General features: G+C 40.6%; 1 protein-coding gene across 1 annotated transcript; it reads left to right on the top strand.

Moving 5' to 3' along the window:
* The first annotated feature begins 589 nt into the window (after nt 1-589).
* Nucleotides 590-26,298, top strand: SUSD2 (sushi domain containing 2). Its single transcript, XM_059827856.1, has 15 exons — nt 590-656; nt 3,041-3,245; nt 4,615-4,766; nt 5,271-5,438; nt 5,685-5,859; nt 7,356-7,557; nt 8,662-8,747; nt 9,370-9,638; nt 12,221-12,364; nt 13,907-14,062; nt 15,790-16,038; nt 17,159-17,431; nt 17,868-18,050; nt 23,516-23,606; nt 26,217-26,298. Exons 1-15 carry the CDS (start codon nt 590-592, stop codon nt 26,296-26,298), a joined length of 2,502 nt encoding a protein of 833 aa, XP_059683839.1.
* The last annotated feature ends 1,656 nt before the right edge of the window (nt 26,299-27,954 follow it).

The raw sequence follows: 27,954 nt of genomic DNA, 5'->3' as shown, positions 1-27,954 counted from the left end.
TTGTGCTTCTATTGGAAGGCTTTTGTAGTCCGTTTCATTGCTCTAACATCATGCCACCGTTTTCAGTTACACTTTCCTCAGAATCTCTTTTTACTTCTCTCGTTTACAATCCTCATGCTGGCACATACTGTGCGGTAAACATGCTTTCTCAATGTCTCATTATCTCCTGAACAAAACTGTACTGTCAGCATCTATTCTTTATCATTCTTCTTACTGATAACTGGTTTTAGTTCCTCCAATAAAATTAAAACATACACCTTGTGCCAATGACCCTGTGGTCTTGAACTTTGGAGCAGAAATGCTTGTAAAAACAACACACATCTCCTTCCATTTCAGAAAAATGTAACTATTAAAATAATGTGTAGGAGTTCTACTGACTACCTCCCCCACCCCCTCCATCTTTTCCTGAATGGGAGATGACCTCTGAAAAGGAACATCTCCTTCGATTTGTTTTGCTTCAGTAATTTACAACAAACCTTTGAACAGTGAGAATCTTGTTTATTTCTGGACACGTGTTTCTATAAAAGGCTTTTCCCGAACAGGCACAAAGGCTATCACAATCAGCCATCCTGAATCATCTGGACAAAATATGAAACTCGTTGGCATAGATGTTTCTTTCTTCATTCTCTTCACCCTCACTGCTCTTGGGAATGTAGGTGAGTAACTTTCAAAATTTTTTCTGCTTTTTAACTACAAATTTTTTTGACTTCTGAACTTCAGAATACACACCTCGGTAAGAAATTACTGATACAATTTGTCCAAGCTAAAGCAAAGGCACACAAGCTGGCTTTTACTGGTACGGTGTCACTTTCAACCCCTTCCTCTGTAATTTCCAGTAGGACAGTGGATCTTTTCTGTAAGTAAACAGATAATCTAGAGAATGCATTAAATATTTTTAAAGACACAGAAAAACTTCCTAGCTCCCTATATTGAAGAAGCATTTCTACCTCCATCACAGACAGGTTTTCTGGTATAGAATGAAGGCTGAATTTTATTTCTCACTTGCTACTGTTCCTGTTCTTTCCTGCCACACACCCACATATTATCCCAGGAAAAAGGAGAAAGGCCATCAGAGAGAGAAAAACAGAGGGAGATTTTACTACCTTTTCCTTTTCTTCATCTCTCCATCCTACAAAAATAACCAAATAGCCCTCCCTGTCCCCCCACCCCATACATAAAAACAACACTCAGTGACATTTTCTCCTCATTTCGACAGAAGCTGGCATACCTGGAACTGCAAGCAATTGCTCTTCAGCCCCGTGAGGGGTGACCGTCAATTCTTTCTTCCTCTCCTAGTCTTGTTCATATATTGTTAACAACCTTTGAGGAGTAGGTGAATCCAGCAGCTCTTGGGACGCCATAGAATTCTCCTTCCAAATCCACTAGAGTCAGATCTGCCATACTCTCAGATTCAGGAAATTCCTCCTGTCTCAGTCCCACAGATGTGGGTACTGCTGCTCCCATTTGTAGGTCCAGCCAGTATGGAGGCTGAGCCTCTATCACAAAGAGGCAGATACGCATATTACACCCACCGCATTAACACAGCCAGCCACACAGGCTAACACAGAGCAGTGCTTTTACTGGCATCCAAATAAACACAGACAGCACTCCCGTAAACCTGCACACCACCCAGTTCTGTTCCTTCTCTCCAGCTGATCATGATGGAAGGTCACTAGCAAAAACACAAACACACCCCTTCTCTCCAGAATCACAGACCCACCACTTTCATAGATACCTTGCATGCTAGCACAGGCTTTAAATTTGTCTATTAGCTAAGCCCAGATGCCAAGTCCCTTACATGGTCAACAGCTCAGACTTTGGGTCCTTCCAAGTGCGGGTCTCCTTCTACTGACTGGCTAGCTCATCCTAAAGTTCAGTTACGATTACAACGTGCACGCACGCACACACGAGAGAGCGAGGTGATACAGAAAATAGCAACAGGATTTAATAAAATGTCTATGGTGATCAGGTGCAGGCTCAGTCAGAAGCGTACTGACCAGCAGCTTGTTTATGTGTGATTGGCTCCTTTTATGTTCCCTTCTCTCCATTTTCCCATGCTTGTTCTTCACCATCCACCTTGACCCCTCCCTTTCTTTTTGCTCGTGTCCTCCTACATAAGCAACCCTCCCCTAATTACTTTTTCATCATTGGTCCCATTTTGCTACATCCATGTCCCAATTTAGAATTTCTGATACTTACCTAGGTCATCTCAGCATTGCATGGTGTTATTGATATAGTTACCCAAGCAGTGTTGCCCTTGCAAGATTCCACTCCCCAAAAGGTCCTCAGTGCTCCAAGTTGTCTGTGCAGCTTGTCCATCTCACTTAACTCCCCCTTAACTGTTTGCAAAATCCAGCTGTTCCTCACAGAGTCACTGTAACATCTGTCAACTTCTCACTGCTTTTTTTGTGTTGAGCAATTTTTCATGTCATGTCCAGTAATTACTCATGGTCTGTTCAGCTAGACCTCAGCCAGACCTAAGCCAAGGGCCTAGCCATCTGTCTGTGTACCTACCTAGTCATCTTAACAGCTACTTTGTTAAGGTTAGACTCAAATAAAAGGCGCAAAAGAAAGAAATTTCAGTAGCTTTTCATAGTCTCGTGTTGGAGCACACTTTGTCACTAATGTTAGCTTTCCATTCATCCAAAAGGACTAGCCTTCTGTTCTCATTGATTCCCATGTAGGGTTGACAGTGATGGGACCCCATTATGGTTTGATAAAAGACCTACTCCCAGAAATAAATACAATTAGTGCCACTCACCAAGGGGCTGCTCTGGAGATTTATCAGATGTAAAAATACCCATACAGTTGGTGAAATTATGTACTGGCTGGGGGTAAATAAGTGTATTTTTCTGTTCAAAATGGAGCAACCTTAATACGCAGATAATTACAGCCTTCACCTAAATACATTCCTAAACTAGCATAACCAGCCTACTTCATTTATTTACAGTAGTCCTTTAGATGATGTACTTCTGTTTCAGAGAACATCTAGAAGAGTTCAATAACATTCCTGACTATGTTTTTTTCTTCCTTTAACAAGGAGCTGAAGACTCTTGCTCACACCGATGTGGGGAGCTGCTTGGTACCTGTTCTTGCCAGGTGACATGCCAGTCCTTGGGGATTTGCTGTCGTGATTATAAAGAATTTTGTCTTCAAATTTCTCCATACTCAGGATCTCTGATGGGAGGCAAAGACTTTTTGATTGAAAATACAGTTCTTAATGCCTCTTCTGTGCTAACGTGCAGGTGGGCCATGATTTTATATTCCTCTGCCAAAGGGAGGTGAACCTTTCTAATCTCACTTTCCAACAATAAGTAATTACCACAAAAAAAGACTTGTCTATACAGGAGTGAAAACCTACTTTGTAAAGTTGTCAGAGTCCTGAAACACACAAAGGTTCTGCTAACCCTCACCCTCAAGGATACATGTTGACTGTATTTCTGCACAGGATCATTTAATTTAGGTCGAGTTATTGTGAGATACAATCATTCCTCTGCTAGTTCTTCCCTTAACATATCAAAACAGTGTCTTTTCGAAAAGAGCTTCCTTTTGGGGTTCTTTGTTGTCAATATTTTTTAGCATTTCCATTTTGTGAAAAAGAATTAATTTCTTAATCAGAATGAGAAAGCAATGAGAAACAAATGTAGATAGGACACCTTATCTTTTTCCTGTGAGATAAAGCTGTGGATCCTAAGCATGTCAGCCTGTATCACACTTAGGTACATGTGTCACACATGCAATACATATGGTACACTAAATTTTACTGACCCCGATATCCTGACATTCTTTCCACAGAGGGTTCTGAGTGAGATTTTGGAGTCCCTCCCATCTGGATAGCAGCACCTGAAAAGGTTTTTAGTTCTTCACCAGGAAAACCTTTGACGCAGGCATTCGTTCTATAGAACACAACTGTGTACTTTGAATTATCCACACAGTTGCATTATCACAGCCAATGCAAACTTCAGTGCAGACAAGCAAAGGTACTACTTCCTGGCAGGCCCCAACTCCCTATGGTACTTGGAGGAGCTATGTAGTCACCATTTATCAATCCTGAAGAGTCATGGGTGAGATTATACTTTAGCGCACTGGGCAAGAGCCCTAACTGGAAGCAGATGGTTAAATAATGAGCAATGAGTTCTGAGTTAATCTTTGCAACAGAAATTCTAGAACAGCATGAAATTACTTTTGTTGTATTCACAGGACTTACCAGCAAAAACCCCCACAAACCCAGAAATTTGCAATGCCTGCATATCATGGTCAATGTTAGCCACCCTGTAATCCTATTCATCCTACAACATCACCTTTGTCTTCCTGCTGTCCCTTTGTTATTTGTTGCTAATTTGTCACGTCCCCCTCCCCCAGTAATTAAATAGTAAATCTAAGGTTTGCAGATTGCTGTGTATTTGTGCAGTGCACAGCAGAATCCACGCTGTTGTAATAAGCACAAAGTACACATGAATTCTTCCAGTTTACGTTTACTGCTACAAGCAAAACAGCCACGGGACTTGGAATGATCTACACATGACACAAGGTTGCTTAATGAAACACAACTGAGACATTCAGAATTTTCCTTCTTTCAGTGGTGACACTGAAAAGTGTGTTCAACATCAACAGGTTCAAGCAGAAAATCGAAACCAGTGGCTATGTTGCTAAGGATGGAAAAGCCCACTGCATCTCGCCATTGCTCTATGAGACTGGTTTCATCCCTTTTGAAGTTTCTACAGATGATGGGCTGACGTTTCCGTACTCTGGAACTTGGTTATCAGGTTACATACTTAAATCTACAGTATCCCTCTTCTTCCTACATTCTTGCTCCATGGATGCAAGATTATATAAACTGTTCCCTTTTGATCACTTTTCTTCTTCCTTAACAGGCTGTTTGACCTCAGAAAAGCCATTCTTGCTGCCCTCGTGTTAATTAATATTTTGAGAGATGAACTTTCACAGCAATTGAGTTCTGTTGCTATACAGCAATAGCAGCATTAACTCATAAAAAGTCCTGCTTAAAAATGAGGCTGACCAAAACAGTCCCCTTTTTGTAGCTACTTCTGTCAGAAAATAACTGCATCGTGGTGTTGTAATCTAAGGGCTACAGACATTAGTAAGGGTTGTGTTCTCTCAGATTCAGCTTACTCTTGTTATATCATGCATCCTGTTAGAAAACATACACAGGGGAAATACTGCTAAATCTTAAATAATATAGTAGCACCTTTTCAGAGCTCTGCAAAGTAGAAATGTCATTAACCCTTTTTTTCTGTTCTGTAATGCAGTACATCATAGCAAAGTTTCGGATGGAGAAAAATGCACATTGGTAAATGAGACAAAATGGCAATACTATGGCACACCCAACACTGATGGAAACTTAACTCTTACCTGGACGCACCAGGCACTTGCAGCAACCCGCATCAACATAGAAGTCTGGGGATACCAGGAAACAGGTAAAGTGACTCTTTTCCTACCTGAGCACAAGCAGTCATCACATGCCTAACTTATGTGCAGAGCTCCACACAGCATGCAATCACTTTCACTAGGGCCTCGAGAAGAGATCTGCAAGTATAAATAACTCATGAAAATACTGCCAGCTTTTCCTCTTCATTTACATATGGGTGGAGATATCTAATTTCAATCTTATGGTAACTGTTCTATTCCAGTTTCTGAAACAATTTTCTTCCTCTATGTGACAGGTGACAGTTACTCGGAAAACTGGTTGGCCGAATGGAAATATCTTTATACTTTGGCAAGAGAAATCCCCAATACTGGGAAATTTTCCTTCATTCCTGTACCCGCTAAAGGAAATTACAGTACGTGGGACTTTGGAATTTTGAGAATTACACCCAGCAGCTATTCTGACGGGCAGAGGCAAGTACATCACAACATTCGTTTATTATAGGTACCTGATTATTGCTTCCTGTATTAAAGCTACTGTCTCCTTTGATGTTTAAAACTGGGACTCGGGCTCCATTTCACATGAAAAAATGGGGAGACAATTGGAAGGGCAAAAGTGAGAAAAACTCATGGGTCGAGATAAAGACAGTTTACTCAGTAAAGAGGGGCATGGGCGCGGAGGAATTTATGCAAAGGCCATCTTTTTCCACCTCCTACAAGCAGACCGAGTCCCAGTCAGTCACCCAGTAAGGGCTGCTTTGGAAAAACTCCCCTGCAGTTTTGTGGCTGACCATGATGGTCTATGTCATGGAATATACCTTTGGTCAATTTGGGTCGGCTGTCATGGCTGCGTTCCCTCCTAGCCTCTTGCCAACCCCTATCCTGCTCCCTGGGGGCCAGCATGAGAAACAGAGAAGGCCTTGACACTGTGCAAGCACTGTTTGGCAATAGCTAAAATGTTGGTGTGTTATCAGCACTGTTTTGGTCACAAATCTAAAACATGGCAACATACGGGCTGCTATGAAGAAAATTACTCCACCCCAGCCAAACCCAGTACCCTCAGCAAACTAGGACCTGCTGATTTCTTTTGTCACAACCGTGGAGGAGGCCCTGATTGTGGAACTTTTGTCACTGCAGCCACAGGTCTTCCTCTGCACTTAATGTTTTTCTATTTTGTATGCCAGCCTTTTCATTCCTACAAATTTTATGCCCACTTCCTGTTATTTCATTGTATATTTCCCCACGATTTTTGATGATTTACCTCTGTAAGTGCTCCATACATATTCTGAGCTTGGATAGATGTTCCTTCATATTTCCACGTCTGCAGTTTTTAATGTAGATGGTGTAGCCCCTGTGATTATATAAATGCCACCTCATCAGTGTTAGAACATATTACTAATACATCAGAACCTTTTTTAGCATTTAGGAGTTGCTACGCACAGAAGGGTATCCTTTTCTCTTTCTAGAGGGGTTTTTTATTACACTTCACACGTGGTATTTTTTCATGGGTGAAAAGCAGAGTAGCCTTGGAACACTTCAAGGATTCTGAATGGTTTCTCCCCATCTATTGCCACTGGGCCTCATACTACTGGGACACAGGGTTAGGTTTTGTTAGAGAATCCAGGCATTCTTCATTCTGGCCTAAATGGAACTACAATGTGAAAAGGCATGAATAGAAAATGTGTCTCTAAGAAGATCCATGTAAGCTAGAATCACAAATGCTAAAATGTGCTCTGATTATTACATACTTGCTGCATGCTGTCATGTCACCTTCTAAATCAGGAAAATTTTGATTTGCTGTAACTTTTTGCAGGAAAAAGAAAGCAGTTGCCTTTGTAATGAAATAATAACTCGCAAGTTGAAAGATTCTTCATAATTATTGTTAGTGATTAAGACACAGTGTTACTGTCCAAACAGTGCTTGTTCAGGTTCAGCTATCAGATCTATTTTTTGGCTCTTTTTTTTTTCAGCAACATTCCATCAGTCTGGAGCTCAGAGCATGCACTGGCTTGGCACCTTGGGAAAGACTTCAGAAATGACCCAAACGCATGGGCAACTGCAAAATGTATAGAATGGGACAGAAAGGAGGAGAAGCTTCCAAACTTCATGGATGAAATTATAGATTGCCCTTGCACCTTGGCACAGGCAAGAGCTGACACTGGCAGGTTCCATGTAAGTTAGTAATTGATCCCTCTGGCTTATTACGGTTGCAAGTAGAAGCTTAGGAAATGCCATACTCCCCACACACCCCTGTTCCCTCTCTAAAAGTCATTACAAGAAAATGAAATTATATTTCAATTTGCACAAGTAGCATGTCAAACAACAGAGGCAGATATGGCTTATCCAGGTAGTATGAATAAAAAAAGTGCTTGTAGGACAGCAGATGGAAATCACCTTCAAACAGGGAATTAAGACAGTAGTTCCAGTGGTAGACAGAAAACACTCAGGGAGGGCAGTGAGCTCTGCGGAGCTGAGAGCAGGGTCGACTTCTTAGAGATCCTACAAGATGGTAGTCTGTGTTTGTAGGCAATATCCCATGCCAGAAGAAGCAGGCAACATGCCAAGTATAGCATAATTTTCTGCAAACCCTTCCACCTTGTACTTCAGAGCTCAAGTCTGCAGCCGTAATCCATAACTTCCTGTCTTCTGCTTCCTTCCTCCTTCTCAGCTTCACTGTTAACAAGGACCTGACAAAAGCTAAGAAATCAATTGCCATTTAGTCTACGCTTTTACTTACAGTGCTGATCTGAGGACCAGATAGGGTAATTTCTTCTCCTGTTCATGATACCAAATGGTGGCAGTGTGTTTATGCATATTACAAAAAAAAAAAAAGTTAGGTAATTTTATTACTATCCTTTCCTGGTTATGAAGCTCCAAACATGATGTGTATTTTAAATGATACACTTAAAAGCACTTGAAGAAAAAAAATTAGATTTACTGCACTGCCTCTGTCTAAGAACATAGGACAAAAGTTAAGTTTAGTCTGGTGTAATCTGTGTTTGCTACGCTCTTACAGTTGAATTCCCCATCCAGCTGCATCTGTTCTTCAAGGTCTGTTGTAACAGACTGCAAAATGTTAGACTAACGCGTTACTCCGATCACTTCAGTATTAAATTCCCCATTTTTCCTATCATTCCGTGCTACTCAACACACAGCCGCAACCGGTTCATTTATACTTTACACGTACGTCAGAGACAAAGGGTGGGGAGAGGACATAAAAATAGAAAGGACAATGGGGAAAGAACCCCATTAAGTGTGAGCATTGATCTTTTTCAGACAGATTACGGCTGTGACATCGAAAAGGGGAGTGTGTGTACTTACCACCCTGGTGCTGTGCATTGTGTAAGAGCCATTCAAGCCAGGTAAAGACAACTTTTTAGAATTGCATTATGTTTAAGACTTGTTCCACCTCAGAGATAGCAGCGTCACAGAAGTCACAAAGGCCTCTGGACTCTCAACTCTCAGGTTCATAGCAACCATTGTTTCCCTCTTATTCCTGTATTGGCCCTCATTGCTGAGATGAAAATAAGGCCTTAGATTTAATAAACAATTAATTGCACTATGCTAAACATTAGGATACCTAAACAGCACTTATGTCTAAAAGAGATTTGATTAGGCCTAATTAAGCCTTTCCTGTATTGGTCTACTTAAGTTCAACAAGGTATTCTTTGCACTCTTTCTATCAGAACAATTTTAAAGAGTGCTACGTTCGTGTAGCTATAAGGCCTACAGAACTTCCTGACTGCCTTGATTAAAAACTCCTCCCTCCCTATCCCTAATCTGGTCTAATTTATAAGAACAGAAGTGGGACGGGGCAGGGGGAAGTCTATCTGGGAGGTATAATCTCTGGACATCATATAAAACTTGGCAACCAAAACATTTAGCTATATCCATAAAAAGGCAATAGGCGATTCCACTAAATACGAACGGACTTCACAGACCTGAACGATGACTTTCTTCTCACTGCTCTTCTCACTCAACCAGTCCGCAGTACGCAGCAGGACAGCAGTGTTGCTATGACTCCACAGGGACCCAAATCCTCACGCATGACTCCACAGGAGGCAGCACACCTGATCGAGGCCATGACTGGGGTTCACCACCTTTCATGAAGCCTCCCCGGATACCCGGCTTTTCTCATTGGCTTTATGATGTCATAAGCTTCTATTACTGCTGCCTGTGGTCTGATAATTGTCACTTCTATATGAAAAGGCGGCCCTCCAGCGACTGCAGGATGTATCGCCCCCCTCGAGCTGGTAAGAGCTTCAGAATTCCATTATGGAGTGTAGCTTTTTGATACAGCATTGACTTTTAGAGTATTTGTGTATGTATGTATGTATGTCAGTCGACAATGGTGAGGGTACAACATCCTGCGGAAAATTTCCATGGAAGGTTTCTATTGATCTATCAGTGGCAAAATCTGTATGTGGTTTTTAATTGTCCTGCAAGATTTTCTGCAGTTGAGTATTTCATTAACCCCCGGAACCTAAATAGCCAAAGTTTCGTAGTCAATGTCCATGACTTCCTATCATCAGTGGGCACTTTCTCAGAAAGAAGATAGTTAGGGATGGTTAATGACAGCTTGGCAGTGGCTAGAAAAGCTGTCATGCTGAAAAGTGCTACTCATATCAAATATGTAAGTTTTACCATTTACAAGTGTGTCTACTGTTCCTGCCCCTTACTTTTAAGTCGTCCTCAAGTCTTGCCGTATCTCTATTGCTACCACGTATCTTGCCGCCTTCTATGCTGCTGGGGTGCTGAGGTGTCCAGCAGGATTGTGGCCTTCCATAAAGAAGGGAAGTGCAAAGAGGCAGCGATTTGCTTCAGGCAAAAAGGAGAAAACTGCAGAGGGCACTGGAGGAGGTAGCTAGGATGTAAAGTGACACAACACGAGACTCTCCCAGGACTAGCAATAGCGGAGAGTGAAAGTCTTCCCTGATCGCCCCCATCAAATTTTCCTGTCTGGAAGCAATGAAGGAATAGGGAGCTGGGAGCCAAGTGTGATGATAAGGTTGGAAGGATAAGGTCCTTGCCAGCCCATGGCCCAGTCCTGAGCGAGGTGAGCAGGGTGGACACATTGATGGCAGCAGCAGTCAGCCGAGAGTCCAGATCCCCAGATGAGTCTGTGGTGACGAGGCAGGTCCGAAGGAAAGCTGAGAACTCAGTCTGCCGGACAGGGTCAAAGATCTGGTCCAGTGATGGTAACCAGAGTGAGACACAGTCCAACGATTGTCGGGCAAGTCCATAGAGACAAGGCATGTCCAAGGACAAGCCAGAAAGTCAGTCACAGGCCTGTGTGCAGATCAGCAGGGTTCATGGCCAGGCGCAGGTATGGCTGTGCTGGAGATGGAGACAGGTACACCTATGACATAGCTCAGGCAGGGACTGAAGGCCCAGGCCTGAGCTTAGATAAAGCCAGACAGAGGGTATAGGTAGAGGGCTCAGTGAGACTGGTCAGCGCAGTTAAGGCCTATGAGTGTGCTCAGGGCCCTCACAGTTCCACTATGGTAAAGAAAGGCTACAACATGCCTCTCTTAAGCAAAGACATATTGATGAGGGATGTGAAGCACATGGTCTTGCAAAAAGATTCCCAAACGTGCTTATGCCATTACATCCATCTCTCAAATACGACAAAAATCCATCATGCAGCTCTCACTAAGCACTGCAGATGCTTGTCTTTCTCCTAGAAAGTATATGCCAAACCGCCTGTGCAACCACACAGCCAGGAGAGTGTTCATTAATCTTGTGCAAGTCTAAGCATCTGAGAAAACTAGCCCTCAAACGCCACAGAACCCTAAAAGCTTCTCAGAGCATGCCAAAGATGGATGGGGTGCAAAATCAGCTCAAACAAAAAAAGTCACCTACCTTGGTACTTGCAGAACTCTCCTGGAACATGGGATGCTGGGCTTAAACACCTCATCTGCCCGATGTGGAGAAATTACTTGCGCCTATCACTCAGGGGCAGGCTTTCTTTACCATGTTTTTCTGTTGTGAGTGTTTGTTTGCTATGTGCATTTTGGTCTGAAAATCCCAAGTGAGTGCACTAATTGCTGAGGAGAAAAAAAAAAAAAGGCCTTCTTTCCCTTGGTCTCATGAACCTGATTTATGGAGGGGACTCTTTCTCTAGGGAAAGGTTGAGAGAGACAATGATCCCAAAACACTTAACAATCAAGCAGTTAAGGTCACACTGATGTCCTTAGTCGTTGGGAGTCGTATCTCAGATAAGATGACACAACTTCAACTTTTTTTGCCGGAGGGGAGAGGGGCCTTCTGACCTCTTGCTGATCTAAAGGGCAAACCCAAGGATATCTGCTGAACTCCAGAGAGGCTTTGGGGCTGAGGATCACTGCCATGTCTCTCTGTTCAGGCCACAGGAGACTTCAAAGCCCCATCCCATTTCTCTGACTGTCACTTCCAGCTACATTTGGAAACTCCTTGGTGAGCTGCTTCTGATACAGCCCTGTGTTCGTGTCCAGATCTCCCCATACACTGCATGTGAATCAGGCTTCTAGCCTGACCACGGGGATTCTGGTAGGGGGTCTACCAGGTAAGCATTGCTGCCCATAACGGCCTTTTAAAGTGCAGCCCTAAACGTTGTCCGATGAAGATGAGAGTAACTGGAATGACATTTCTCACTGTTCCCACAGCGCTGTTCAAGGTTGTCATGGCTGTTCCTCATGTCACATTTACCACGGATCAGCCTTGCATTTTTTCCTTTGTTTAAATGCCATTCTTTGGATCACCATGATGAGATTTTTTTTTCTTGTGAACCTAAGAAGAGAACTAATGGATTGTGGGTTTTGCTTGTTCTTATTTCTCTTTTTGCTTTTAAAAACAGCATCTGCTTTTGGGGATCCTCACTTCCTCACTTTTGATGGCCTGAACTTCACCTTCAAAGGCCAAGGAGAATACACATTGGTAGAGTCTGATCTCACAGACCTAAAAGTGCAAGGGAGGACACAGCAGACACACTTTCCCAATGGTAAGTTGGTAAGACAGGAAGCAGTGATGACATATAATAGATTCTGAGGTTACTTGGTTTGCACTTTACAGCATTCCTCTTATCTTCTCTAGTCTTGTCCTTTTTTGGCCATTTGTGAAAGGTCAACATTTTGAAGCTAATCAGAAGGCAGACAAAATGTTCAGGACAAAAATAACTTCCTAATCAAAGATTATTTGCTAGTTTTATTGGGTATGAGTAATGGAAGTGGAAGGTTTTCTGTTGTGTTTAAGAGCTCATTCGTAACACATTCAAATGATTCTCATTTCTCTCCATGCCCATTCCAATCTATAAGGAAACATAAGGTCAGCTCTAGGACTCAGTCAACAGCTGTAGCTCCCAGCTGATGCATTTTGATAGTCTTGTAGCTGAAAATTAATAGAAAGCAGGTAAGTGTGTGCCCTGCTTTATTTTCTTTCTGTGCTAGGTTTATAAGCATGCATGTATTGACAGAGCAAAGATGTCCCAGAAGGAGCTGAGAATACATACTTTGGATGGGGAAAAAATTATTTCTGAGGACCTCAAGGTAGCAGAAAAGTGCAGAATGTCTGGTGAGAAGTTGGTTAAGGGGGTCATTTTTTGATTCAAATGGTCTGATTGTCCTGTTTTTTTGGCTTGCTTGTAAAACGAAACCTAGGGCAGAAGCAGCTTTCTGGCGGTACCTGTGGCCTTCATCATTTGAATGGGCAGATTGCAAACCAGCCTGTAAGAAGGAGATTGTCATATACCTGCACTTTAAAATGAGGGAAAAAGAGAGTATGAAACAGCAGAACGGGATCAAGCTTCTCATGACAACCTGAAAAGCTTTATGTCAGATACATTTGTTTATGCTTTTCCTGTATCTAGTGCAATTTTACGGTGCGTAAAATAGCAGGTTTGCCTCAGGAAAGAATATTCCAGCTGGCCTCAGGGATACACTTCAAGGATTTGGTACTTCTGGTAGAATTATAAGGATGGACTAAAAATTGTATGTGCATTTCAGGACCCATGTAGACATGAATGCTTATACTGAATATCACATTGGATAGGATGGAGATTATCAAGGAAATATTTCGCCCTTGATAGATTTTACTGTGTTTGTGGTAGAAGTGGCACGAGTCACTCAGCAGTTTATTCTGAAGATCAGTTTCTTAAATTTTTGTTCACGCTGTTTCCTTTTTCTGTCATGCGCTCTCTGAATTCATCTTCGATTTTCCCAGGCCTTACGCATAGGACTGAATGTGCAGGAAGGAGATCAACCAGTCTTCTTACATAGCTTAGCCACTGCCATTGGGATGAAGAATTTAGAATGTCCAGACTTTTTTAGCATTAAACATTCTGCTTTCAATATACTATACTGGTAGGAGACTTATACTGTGGATTTTTATGTCTCTTATATGATTAGCAATTTCCTCAAATATAAATAATAATATTTAATTATTTTTAGGAAATATCTGGGGTTTTTTTTGCCTGTATCATTATAACCTTCCATATTTACTTTATATCATGTTGGGTATTTTGGGGGGTTGTTTTTTTACTTGGAAGGAACTGGGGCTCAGGTGACAGGCTTGTCTGCAGTGGCCATGCAGGAGAACAATTCTGACGTGATTGAAGTACGCTACTCGAAGGATTTGAATCTGGAGGTCCTGTTGAACCAGAAGGTCATCAGCTTCTCTGAGCAAAGTTGGATGGACCTGAAAGGTTAGTTACAAATATCAGCCTTGTAAGCTATCGTATTTCAAAGGAGCCCAAGTATAGTTAAAAATATCTCTAGATGCATGCATTTCGACTCTCTTTTCAGCGTCCTTTTGTGAAACAGGCTGCAGCTCACTCCAAAAATTAGGTAAGGAGTGAAAGAAAGGACAGGCAATGTCCCAGCTCATTAGAATTTTTTTTATTATTACATGACTTTCTTCATTTCCATTGCTGCCAGATTGAGGCAGAATCAGTGCTAGTGCACAGTTCGCCTGGGCCTTGGTGAAAGAAATAAAATTGAGAGCACAGGGGAGAATGCCCTTTTCATCCAATTTGACTACCTGGCCCTGTCTTTGTACTAGCCCAGTGCGTGGATTCCTCTGGCCTTTGAGACTGATGACAGCTACAATATGGGCAGGAATATAGCCACCAGAATTATGGGCTACACATCTCCTTTCAAATAGCCACAGATTAAGTGTGCTCCAGAGAAGCACACCATGGCTATCTGTGTTCCCATGGAGAGGTGTAGAAGGGAGTCATGGTTCAGATGAGCACATGAGAACCTACAACCTTCCTGCTTCTCATCAGCATTACTGGCAGTTACCCTAACTGTAGCTGGAAGCACCTATGCTGGGTCCAGGAAGAGGCAGAGACATCTGATTTGCCAGTAGGCTGGACTGTGGCACGTTCTCCTCTCCCAGAATGTCCGAATAACATAAATGACAACTTTTACCAACACCTGGTGCTTGCCTCAACTTTCTGGGATGTGAGAGGAGTATGAAGGGATGGCATGCAATCCTGGCAATGACAGCGAAGTGTTTTAACAGGTGGCTTCAATGCCCACGTCTTCTATGTCCTCTTTCAGTGGCTTGTAGAGCAATGGTTTTCCTTCTCATCCCACGGAGGGTGAACGGAATTAAAAACTCCTTACTTTGCATTCTGCTTTCAGCTTACTGCATCTAATGCAATGAAACCTACCAAGCAAAATGAAATATAGTGAAATATAACCAAAATATGTACTAAAATATAACTGAATTTCACATTCACCTCTCAGGAGCTCTCTTGATCAGTCAGATGTTATTACTCTATTCTTCTGCTGAAAAGACTGAAAAGCTGACTTTTTTCCATCCAGGGGTATGATTATTTGATTAGTCTTTATAATAATTTGACAAATACTCTAAACATTACTACAATTTTAACAGTAAGCCTCCTATTCAGCAGAGGAATTTTTCTGTGGCTAGCAATTAGTATTCCTCAAATGGCTAGAAAATACAATGAAGAGCAGAAGGAAGGCTACATTGACAAGGAGCTGCAGAAGCAGAGAGATGCAGGAAGGAAAAAAAAATGGAAGGGACAGTGATGGGGCTTGGAGAAGCCATATTAGGGAGATCTTGACAAGACAATCAAGAAGCAGAGGAAACTTGTGACCACTAAGAGCAGTGCTTCCAAGTCACAGCCACTCTCTGATGTAATCATCTCGTATCTTAAAGTTTCTGCTCTGGGACACTGGCAGAGGCAGTGCAGCTTATATCAACTACGGGCCTTTTTTTGCTACTACTCTGTAGTAGCCATCTTACCGCAGTTGTAGGTGTGAAGATGTGGCCTCCCTTTAAATGCTTCTCAGAATGTAGCCCAGAGTGGAAGGGAGGAAAAGCTGCATGAAAAATGGTTAAAACTGATGACACAACAGTCTGTTCACTATGGATGATTAGCTCTTCCTCTCATTGTTATAGGTCTCTTTCTCCATTCTTCAGCTGATCAGAACATCACAGTGATGTTCTCTTCTGGGTCTGGAGTGGAAATAAGGGGAAGCGGAGGATTTCTGACCCTGACAGTTCTGCTCCCAGAGAATTTTATGCATCACACACAGGGTCTCTTTGGGGTAATGAATGGCAATACAGAGGATGAGTACACCTTCAAGAATAAAACCACCATGTCAGTTCATGCAAGTCCCCAGCAGCTGTTTGAGTTTGGAGCTAACTGTAAGTAATTTCTCCGGTCTATTATTACATTTTCTTTCCAAATTCAAAACAGCTTGTGATTTACAGACTAGCAAATGAAGTCTGTGCTAAGCAACCTATACTGGGGGAAGAGAAGGGAGTAAGAGAAGTATGCCCTCCTCTACCCACCAGGGTAATGTACCTAGCCGAATGATTGAAGACAGAACCACGATGGAGCATCCTGCACTTTGTTCCATCAAGAGTCAGAGCTCATATTTCACAGCTTACACTTTCAGAATTCCATCTACTACGGTCAGCTGAACGCAGCATCACCAGACTAAAGTGTTACAGAAGTATAGCAATAGCCAGGGTCAGCTATCTTTTTCCAGAATATTAGCAATGTTTCCATCAAGTACCATGCTGGCAATTTAAAAAATTATTTATTAAATCACAATTTAATAATCGTCCCTTTAAAAAGGAGGAGGGGGTGTGTGTGTAAAAGAATGACTGCTTTCATTTAATGACAGTGATTAGGCTGCTATATCTAGCCTGCAGCATTAGACTGCTCAGCATTCCTTCTGACATCAGGTTAGGAGATGGGCCAGAAACATGATGCAAAATACCCTCTGGCTACCAGTTGATCTCTGTATCAAGCGCAGTGTAGCCGTACTCCAGGATTCAGGTCATACTGAAATGTCTCACTGCTCCTACTTCAGGAAGTTTCTGATTTAGCAGAGTGAAAACAAAAAGCAGGGCCACGGCAGACATGCTAAATTTAGGGACACGCAGGATCAGGATTTGTGTTTCTTGCAATGTTCGGTTTAGCTAGCTCTGTCTGAGGTACTTCTTTATCACCATTTTGCCAGCAGGCATCTAGAACCACCTTTACATAAAATCATAGCTACACAATTATTTGGAACTAACTTTAAGTAATTGATCAAACACCAGGTTAACCAAACACTAACTTTAGTGCTAAGTTAAGATGCTGCATATGAAAAGGAACATAGTCTTGAGTAGAAGGAAGCTGTAGGGCTTCGTAGATCTCTTCCAGCTCTAGCTACGTTTATGTAAATAAGCACTTGGATTAGTAGCAGAAGGTGGTATAGGTCTGTAGGCAATGTGACATATCAATATCTCTCTCTCTCTTTCTCCATCTCCCAAGGGGCTGTTGAAAATGGAACTTCACTCTTTACTTATGACACAGAGTTCTTACTGAACAATTTCTTTTACGGGGAAAAGCACAATGCTTCCTTTCTGCCCGTGTTCTTTCCTTATGAAGACCCTGCTGATCCCCTGGTGAAAGAGATGGTCTCGGTCTGTGACTCTGATCCGTTCTGCAGATTTGATGTCCTGACAACAAGAAGCCTTCAAGTAGGAAGTTCCACAAGATTATCTCATCAGAATTACAAGCTGCTGGTAGAAAATCTAGAGCCAGGTGATACAACATTCTACAAAGTATCCATCACTACAGTTCTTTCTGCAGGGCATCTAAATAGTTAACACTGTTCGAGGAGGCTCAACTGTAGGTTCATGCACCTGTAAACACTCTTATTGGGAGGAATTTTCCTTGTACCAGGAAGACTCTGCACTGCTAGGATACTTAGACAAACACAAAATAAACCTCTTTCCATTTCTTCCACCAATACACCACTGTGTAGAACGCTTATCTTCATTTTCTATGCCTTCACCTCTCTTCCTCCGACTTACAAACAAAAAATTAAAAAAAAAAATAATCAGAAAGTATTCTTTCAGTTAGCCTAAAAATCTTTGTCTTTCCATGAGTTGCCACTAAAATGCCATTTGAATCATTGTGTTGGAGATTTGCTAGTCCAAATCCAAGATACTTTAACCAGATATGTCTCTTTTACTAGTGATCTCTTGTGGCTGGCTGGATCATCCAACCAACGGAAGAAAGAATGGAACTACCTACCTGCTGGGCTCAACCATCAGTTTCATCTGCAATCAGGGCTATGAACTCACTGGGTCAAAGGAAAGAATTTGCCAAGTGACAGGGACCTGGTCCGGAGACACACCAAGTTGCATCCTGAGAACAGGTCTGTTTCGTTTTAAATGTTACAAATTGATATGAAAAAATCATTATCACAAACAAGACAATCTCAGTATACGATGATGGCCCTTGACAAAAGCAACTTCTCTTACTTGGGAAGACATTGGACATGAAATCCCTGGGTTTCTAGAAAGCCTAGTATTCAAATCTAAATAACAGGTGGTTTATGGTGGGTTTTTTGGTGTTTTTTTGTTTGTTTGTTTGTTTTTAATTTCATGTATCTACTCTTTCTAAGGGTTTAAGGCTACACGTTTCCCTTTCTCTAGGTTTGACTGAAAGGAACTGGTAGGCGTGCTTCTTGAGTGGATGACCTGAAATAAATTTCAAACTCAGTCTTAGAAAACAGGAAAGCATAGTACTTAGCTAAAAATTATTACATAACACAAAATACAAAGGCTACAAAAAGAATCCTTATTCACAGCATTATTGTCACGTAATTTTCTTATGTAAATGTAATGTTCTTTTAGCAGTTTTATAAACATATAATCTCTGCATACACATAGAGAACTAGAGATTATTGAAACCCTTTAGTATCCATATAATTTGGGCTATTTTTCAAGTAGAAACGATGGCACAATCCCCAACCATTTATTGTCGTCCTTTGGTCTGTCATCACTAATACAGTTTTAACTTTCTTTGCAACTAACTGGGGCAAACGTATATACAGTCTGAGCCATCTGAGGGGTGGGTTATGAAGTCACACATTATAAAATGAGTGCCTTAAGAGAAACTTTGCAGAAAAGGACCTGGGGGCCCTGTGGACACCTAGCTGAACACGAGTCAGCAGTGTGCCCTTGTGGCAAAGAAGGTTCATGTTGTCCCAGGCTGCATAAGTATTGCCAGCAGGTTGAGGGAGGTGATCCTTCTCCTCTGCTTAGCTCTGGTGAGGCCACACCTGCAGTACTGTGTCCAGTGCTGCGTTCTTCCGCACTAGAGAGACATGGACATGCTGGAGAGAGTCCAACAAAGGGCCAAAAAGATGGTTAGGGAACTGGTGCATCTCTCCTATGAGAAAAGGCTGAGAGAGCTGGGAGAGCTGTTCAGCCTGGAGAAGAGAAGGCTGGGGAGGGGGTGGGGAGAGGGGATCTTATCAATGTGTACAAATACCTGAAGGGAGGGTGCAAAGAGGACGGAGCCAGACTCTTTTCAGTGATGCCCAGAGACAGGACCGGAGGCAATGGGCACAAACTGAAACACAGTAGATTCCCTCTGAACATCAAGAACCACTTTTTTACTGTGAAGTGTGACTGAGCACTGGCACAGGTTGCCCAGAGAGGTTGTAGAATATCTCCCTCCCTGGAGATATTCAAAAGCCGTCAGGACATGTTCCTGGGCAAATGACTCTGGGCGGCCCTGCTTGAACAGGGGAGTTGGACAAGGTGACCTCCAGGGTTCCCTTCCCACCTCAACCATTCTGTGACTCTGTGATTCGACAGCAGACACAGCCCACGCTTGTTGAAGGCTTCCACTCTTTTTTCTAAAGGATTATGTTATCTCAAAACATAATGTATTATTCTGTAGCAGTAAAATCATTGTGAATGATGTAACAGTATTTAGTATAAATAACATAATTTTAGTACCCCTCTTGTGTCACTACTATTAGATTATCAATTATCCTGGGATTGTTAGATTTAGTAGCAGTTAGCATGTCTCTATGATTTACAGGAAACTGCCCAATATTTTCTAACAGTTTCCCCTTTGTTTTATTCATATGCCACGTACACTCTAAATGTCCTCAAGATGGCAATGTTTCAAAGCACTGGGGTGACGCAAGGCCACATGACACCTGAAGCACTTTTAATGCTGAGTTAATTGTTCCCGAAAGTACTCATCAAATAATTTATATCAACAGATTCTCCATTCTGAGCACCTTCCAAAGAAATGTGGAAAGTGCACAACACATCAGCAATGAATTCTTGGCCAGCTGACACATTTCATCAGTCTCTGCAGGCCTGCACCAATTGCTTGTACATTTCCAATGCAGTTCTGCATATTTAGTCATATTTATGAGATGAACCGCAGTGAGTTTGGGCAGCAGACTGTGGACTTTAGCATAAAAAATAATTATTGAACATTTGCACATACAAAACAGGTAATGTTGTTTAATTTTAAACAGATGAGTGAACGTTTATGGAATGTTTTCTTGGATCAGCCATTGTTAGTAATCAATATGCAACTGATTGTGTTCCGAGGGGCCAATCTCAGTAGTGATGCTCTTTTGGAAAAAGTGAAACTACAGGTATTTCAGAACATCTCAGTTTAACGTGATAGGCCAGAGCATATGGAGTACTTTAGTTAACTGTTGAAAATATGAGAGATTCAGAAGTTTAGCAGATAATTTCGCATGCTTCATAGTTCACAGTAATAATAGATCCTCTGTCAGAAGTCTGAGAAGAATGAAATCTTTACAAAGTAAGGCCAGATCTTAAAAAGTCAGTGGCAAAACATTTTGCCAAGCTGAAAGCTAAGAGCATTTTTCCATTGCTGCCATCAACCGCATACATACTGGATAGGAGCCAGTCAGTCTCAATAAGCAAACTGGATGCTGACATTTACACTAAAGAAAGGCAGGCAAAAAGCCAGCGCTGAGAGATCGTAGGGAAGGAGTTGGAAGATATGCAGAGATTAACTGCATTCAGAATGATGGAGACGTGCAGCAGCTTTATGGATAAGCAAACAAAACCCGCAATGTTTTCCAGCACATGGTTTCCTGAAAGATGCCAAAGAACAACAAGGTGTGAAAGAATTTTATTGATCTGATTGTAACAAAGACCTTCCTTACTGTTTGATATTTGGGGTTGTAGTTCATTTGTAATGTGAGCCAAAAATGATGATTTTTATCAGCCTCAGGAAGTGGGAGTATGGCAATGCTGCCCATAACAGCAGGATACTGACAACACTGACAACTGATCGAGACAATATAACATACAAATTGCATACACAGTTCTTCATTCATTTTTTTTACTGCTGTGCCCTAATAATGGCATTCATATCTAGCCTTGTTCCTCCTTTTGCATCGTAAGATATGCTACTACATATCAGTCTCTGTCTGAGGTTATTTTATTGACAGGTCCAAGTCTCTCCAGAGAAGATGATAGGCAAAACAGTCCAAAGTTCCTCTCACTTATGTCTAAACCCCTAGCATTCTTATAGCATGGACAGCTAATACATGCTTTCTACTAAATACATTTCTGCCTCCAGTCTAAGACACAGTTGAAATTCAGTGCCAGTTTTCCTTGTGTTGATTCTGAATTCAGCATAAGTACAGAAAAGGTCTTCATGTTGTCAAAATCTGTTGTCACTGGGATCAGTTTTCTTCACCGTTTTCCTCTACACAGCAGCGTACTGCTGTTTCACCAACATTCATTTTATCGAGCCTTGTGACAGAGGGCCTTCTTGATGCCAGGAAAATGCAGACAAAATTAATGGACAGCAGTTCCAAATTTCTGGGTGCCTGAATGGGTGACCACTGACCTAGCCACTGTGATTAGTGGTCACATTTTTACTTCCAGCATGAACTATTAAAACACACTTTTATGAATTATTTCTTTCATGCTTGTAAAGAAGTCAGGGCCCAGCCCTCTGTTACTGTCAGCTTCCAGGGGTGCTTCTTTACAGTGCTGTCCCCATTACACTTGCTGCAGTTTTGTGGCACATCAGATTCAAGCTCTGTATTGCAAATCACCAAGGTTTTTTTAGTTGCTATATGCTTCTGTTTTTCAAAAGCTAGAACAGTTAAAATAAAGGCATGAGGACTATGAAAACTGGATAGGAAGAGAGACGGAAACAAGAAAATTGAACGCCAGTTATTTTGCAAAATCCATTTCTGTATTTGAAATTTCAAATACAAATTATGCTGTTGGGCCTGCATATTGTTGCTTTTGAGTTTTGCTTCCTTGAATTAAAGTTTCCATGGAAATCCTCTGCTAATAATTATTTTGCTATGCTTCTAATTACAATCCCGCTGCAAGTCTTGCCAGTACCACAGCAATCTCCCTTCACAGAGTATCACACAGAGGGAGAAAAAGAAACCATCCAGCAAAAGCAAAGATGAGAATCTAGTAAAGTCAGAAGTAAAATGCAGCTAAAAGTCATAAAATCTTAGCTATATATATATACATATAAAATACATATATATATAGTCTGTTTGTGACAGTCAATAATTTGGTGTTGTTAAATGAGATCTGGTTTTGTCTGGCTTTTGTTTTTTTCTTCTTTTTTTTTTTCCCACCTCCTCGTCTCACTTTTAGGTTTCCTTTTCCAGGCTCAGGCTCTGTGTAAATACAGGTCTTTTTGGAAAGTTGTCAGAAATCTCATTCGTCTTCTGCACTTTTTTTCAGATGAGGATGCCAAAAAACATTAGGTCTTCTTATTATGGAATTGTTGTCTGTCTATCGTTTCCAGGAGATTGGCTGCAACACACATTAAAATCAAGAAATATAACCTGAGATTATAAATTAAATACAAAGATTTCACAATAGAGGCAAATCACCACTGGACCAAACTACTGAGGCCAATGGTGGGTTCTCATCACTTGGCAGAGACAGAGTACCTGTCTGTAAGGTGTGTGTAAGCTGAACAGAAGTTTTTGAGCCTTGTCCAGAAGTTACCGGATGAAGGACCAATGCCTGTGAAATAGTTTATGTATCCCGCTTCTTTCCTTAAACTTCAGTATTAACCAAATTAGAAACCAAAGTATCTATTCTAGGATCAGGAAGTGTCTGTTACATTACCACCCCTCTTATGTGTTTTGAAAAATTTACCTGCATGATATCTTTAGCTTCCATTGCTCACCGCAGCCATGCCGCATCCTGCTAGCACTGTCCTACATCAGTAGGAAAGTGACAGCACTGGCAACCTGCAACTCTGTAGTAGAATAAGAAAACAAGAGGAGATTTGTTATTCAAAATTTGTTTCATATCTGGTTTCTTTCTATCTTTCATGTGTCCTTATTATGCAGTCGCAGAATTAAATTGACGCTTTTACCGTGTTCGTACTGTCTGATGCAGTTCACCGTACCCACATCAGAACAGTCACTTTTGCTCTCTTTTACATAGAACATTAAGCAGCAGAGGCAGTTTCAAAACTTTAATGCCAAAATAGGGGCAATTTTTAAAGCAATCTAACTGTATGGAAAAAGGATTGAAAAATTGTCAGTTGTTGGGATTGGCAGTTCTACGTAAATATTGTACATTCATGATGTTGACTACATATTAACCACTAGCCATCCTTCCTTTGTGTTAAAACAGTTTTTGCAGCCACCTGCCCTGTCAAATGTAGAAATTATGTGAGTTCGTACTGTTTACCAGTTTGTTCCACAAATACAAAGAACAGTAAAATTAACACTTTATGTACAATTTAAAAAGTTGTCACACGTGACTACATTCAAACAAATATGAAGAAATGTATCAATGTCTTCCTGTTTTGTTGTGGTTGGTCTCTGTTTTTCAGATATCAAACAAGTAATTCTTCTCGGCTGTGTATTTGGAATAGTCGGTCTTGCAGTCCTGGCACGTCTGACTTTCTTATGTAGAAGGGAGAGGTAAGACTCAATTGAACTGAAAACACAAATTAACCTGTTAAAGAAATAGCAAGTGTCGAGACCTTTTTAATAATTTTTCTTAATGACAAAGAAATCAAACATGATATTTTCCTGCTACTATCTTTTATGAAAAATATTAAGTCTCAATAGTCCTTGTGTCCTGCTGGAAGACTATGAAGAAAAGTTGGAATTGTATTATCAGGACACACAAACATGTGATTGATTGATTGAGAGGAACAGGACTTTTTGTTCAAAACAATTTATTTGTTGAGTGATAAGGCTACCTGATTAACAGTGTTCTGTTTCAGAACAGGTGTGCTTATGATACCAATAAGTAAATTTGATGTATCATCTAAGGAATGCATTGCATGATACTGTAACTTTCCACATATCTTTGAACATACTCCCACTTTTAGACATGCATGAATTTGCCTAAAGAATGCTTATATGTCTCTTGTGCCAAAGAGGTGAATAGAATTTTAAAGAGATATCAGTTTGCTGCCCATTCTTGGAACCTTTCTACCACACAGAAATAAACTCACTATAAAAACTATCACATTTTTAAAAGAAATCTCTACAAAATGTTATGTGGCTAGTAAATGACTTCTCTGAGGTTTTAATCCTTTGTTCTAAAAGGTTGTTATGATTTCATATATTCTGTATATAATTCATTCTGTTAGCCAGTGCTAACAAGACACTTCTTAAAAAAATATTTTTGTCTCCGTGCCTTTCTAACAGGTTCATCATTGCAGAGACTCTTGAAACAGAACCCAGTATGATAGCCATGTCCATCACTGAAAATAGAGCCCGTTGATTCTGAGCTCAATCATCAATTAACTGTGTCTATCAGAGGGCCAGAGACACTGCTAAATTTTGCCCCTTCCCTTTAAATCAAATAAGCATTGTTTTCTACACTCCACAGAGAACACTCATATCCAAACCACTTTTTCTTCCTCCCCTGTACAAAAAAAAAAGATACTCAACACAGAGTAGGTAACTGCAGCAATTAATGTTTTTTGCATACATAAAAATGCATAGACAACGGACACCTCCTGTATTTGCCAAATTTTACACACACCAGATTCCCACATATAAAACCAACTGGTTTAAAACACTACTATTATAGCTGCATAGACGTCTCACATTTGGGAGCAGCTTACAGAACTGCCACTCTAAACTCATCATTGTACATTAAGAACTAATTTAAAAAATAGAATGAAGCTATCAACCCTTCTAAATTCTCGTATATTTTGCAAATCTGTAGGTAATGTTCATATGCTACCAAAACCTTCTAATTTATGAAAACAATTTGAGGGAGTTTAATAAAGTTCATAGCACTCAGCAGGGCTGTATATTTGGATAGCAATAGAGCATGCAGTCCTTTGTATAGCAGTAACAAATTTTGAACAAATAAATTCTGACTAGGGAAGGCTTATTAGACAATTACTGAGTCACGAAAGTCTGTCATCTACTTTATACTCTTCTGGATCTCAGGGTAAATATAACCCTATGACAAGTCATTTGTTTTATATAAGAAGGGAAAGAAGTAGTCCTACATACTGTAGGTCTTTGAAAACTTGTGCCTCTGCACTCAACTCTGAGAATCATCCAGAAAAGGAGCTGCTGTTGGTGTTCACAGCTGGGACCATATTTACATAGTAAGATAGAGCGAAGTATCTTAAAAAGCAGCAAGGCCAATAGAAATACAGAAAAATCCTAATCATTGAATGCTATGTGCTCTTAGATTTCTTTCTCCTTTAACAAACAAACAAACAGAAAAACAAGTAGGGGCTATATTTTCAAGCTTTCCCCAGACACCTTTCTATCCTAAAAGTGAAAGATAAGTTTCTCGGACAATCACATGAGCAGAGATTGGGGTGGGGGGGTGGGGAGCGGGGTGGAATCACAATATTTAGAATAAAAATTGCAGGAAAACATAATACCAAGGTGCTCAGTAAATTGGTTTATGCTTTTCCCTCTCAGTTAGTTGTGAGGGCCATGGATGTATCTATTATTATTTTGGTGATATGTTTCTCTAGAAAAAAAACAAAAACAAAAACAAAAACCAAGCCAATGTAAGGTCCAGAATTTACCACTGAATCCTGAGTTCCCTGCTCAGTCAGACTTTTTTCTTTTGTCTTTTTTGTACTCAAAACCCAAACTTCTTTCCAGACCTTTCATTATCAGTGTTTTCAAACCAGTGGCATTTGCCCAGTTTCTCCTTTTGCTCCTATAATTTAGACCATCGTACTCGAAAACAGAAATTGATTGTTGCACAGGGATCACAGCAAACCTTCAGTATTCTCTAATTTAATCAAATGTTGCTCAAATAGAAGAAGTGCTACATACGCTTTTAGTCACTGCTTTTGGCAATTTAAGTATTTTGAATCTTCAGTAGCGTATGACAGGGGAGGAATATTGTTCCTTGGGGGAGGTATGCACTGGAATTATGCAGAACTGGTACTTTAAAAATTGGTGCAACATTACTCTTCCACCTAACCCAACATTCTTCTCACCTTGATCTAAGCAATGACATATTGGTAACTACTTTAACAGTCATCTCTAGCCTTTTCTTTTTTATTAACTTTTTCTTTGTCTTTTCTTCCAAAGACACAAAGGTAACCAGAAACTTGTTTCAGAGGTTCCAGTTGTATCTGAGCAAGAAACATTGAAATTCCAGAGGAGTTTTTAATGAAACACAGAAAAAGCATAGCAGAGGATTAAATCGTCCACAGCAACAAAGATAGACTTTCCAAACACAAACAATGGTTTTACACAGTATGCTATCATTTGATTTCTGCGTTCAATATAATGAGTGTTGAATCATATGGGGAATGCTAACCAGCTTCCTGGGATTATATCATGGCAGCCTTGGCTACTGTCTATCATGAGCAAAGGATAATGCTTCTGAAAGCATCAGTCTCAAAGTTATGAGTGTTTGTTTCTTGTAACAGCCACATCTCTGCCAGCAGAACCAGGGTTTTGACAAAAATCTAGAGAGTTCATGATTTCGCTGCACTTTTCTTCTTTTACTTGAAAGCTGGTAAAATGAAAAGAATCATAGCCTACTATGCTAGCCATTACCAGAGAAACATTTGCCTTCTCTGGGGCCATGTAAGGCTGATTTAGATAGATGTGAAAGCGGATGCGCAGTCAGATGGACTACTGGCAAGTTGGATTGAATTTGCAGATTGTTGGCTTTTTTTTAGTAGGGAGGGGGAGATATTGAAGATATTTATAGATTGCATTCTTACATTTTGGCCAGTCTCTGAATACAGACTCAAAGTGGCATTTTTGTTTCAGTTCTGACCTAATTTTAAAAGGATAAAATTGCGGGGGGAGGGAGGGGAAGTACTCAGAAAATGAAACCTTTCCTTCTGTGTTAACTTATAATATTTTTTTTTTAAATCCATCTTTATTCAACTGTCCAATTAGAGTCCATCTTCAAGACAAAAAAAAATCTGTTACCTGCACTGGAAATGTTTTGCAAAACTTGCAATGTTTTCCTTGAATAACTGCAACATGCATACTGTTTCTTTTTTTAATATCTAGCTGTATTACAGTGTGCTTCATTATCTTCATTAAAAAGTGATTTCTGAACTACTACCTTGTACAGAATCCTTTTACCAAAAAAAATCACCATTTGCTTTTGCCTACATCCCAAAGGGTTTGTGAAGTCAGTTCTGTATTGTGCAATTCTTTTCAACAGTGAAAGAATTACTAACTTTTGCAGGTCGCGTGCTTTTCTAAGGTCTTTAATTCACAAACCAATGGAAAATCATGGTTTCAAAAAGCAAGGACAAACTCTGTACCAAATGTACAGGAAAACTAAATGAGTGAAACAGTACAGATTTTACACTATAATGGGAACAAGACAAACTGAAAAAAAATACCCCAGACCATGTATTATGAAGTATAAAATTATTCATTACTTATTAGCTGCTGTTGCTGTTGCCGTTGTTGTTGTTTGTAAACAGAGACCACAAACCACAAGCAGAAAATTACAAAATAAGAATGAGTGATCTTGAATACTGTAAGTTGAAATACAAATAATTCTGTATAACAGAAGGAGAAAAATCTTGTAAAAACAAGAACTTTGAAAGAAGACTGGGGAATGACCATTGGCAACAAACTGGCTGTCCATTGCCAGTGTGCTACAGTTAAAAAAAAAAGTGCAACTGAATTATGCACACGTATTAACTATGTGTGCAACTGATTAGTGGAGAAAGTGGGCAGCAGAATGAACAAAGGTGATTTTGCCTAGAAGTGTGGGAAGACTGAACTGGCCTTTTGGAGATACACAAAGTTGATTTTGTGAACTTCATTGTCGATACAGTGTTAAAAATTT

The sequence above is a fragment of the Gavia stellata genome, chromosome 21 (assembly GCF_030936135.1).
Source record: "Gavia stellata isolate bGavSte3 chromosome 21, bGavSte3.hap2, whole genome shotgun sequence".
In the NCBI taxonomy this organism is placed as follows: domain Eukaryota; kingdom Metazoa; phylum Chordata; class Aves; order Gaviiformes; family Gaviidae; genus Gavia; species Gavia stellata.
The sequence above is the reverse complement of the archived record's forward strand: the minus strand, read 5'-3'. Positions and strand labels throughout refer to the sequence as shown.

Excerpts from the sequence above, each read along its gene's own strand:
- SUSD2 (XM_059827856.1), top strand. The coding sequence starts at position 590 with ATGAAACTCGTTGGCATAGATGTTTCTTTCTTCATTCTCTTCACCCTC. Across the intron at positions 8,748-9,369 it reads GTAAGAGCCATTCAAGCCAG|TCCGCAGTACGCAGCAGGAC; the intron begins GTAAAGACAACT and ends TCACTCAACCAG. Across the intron at positions 17,432-17,867 it reads GGTAGAAAATCTAGAGCCAG|TGATCTCTTGTGGCTGGCTG; the intron begins GTGATACAACAT and ends CTCTTTTACTAG.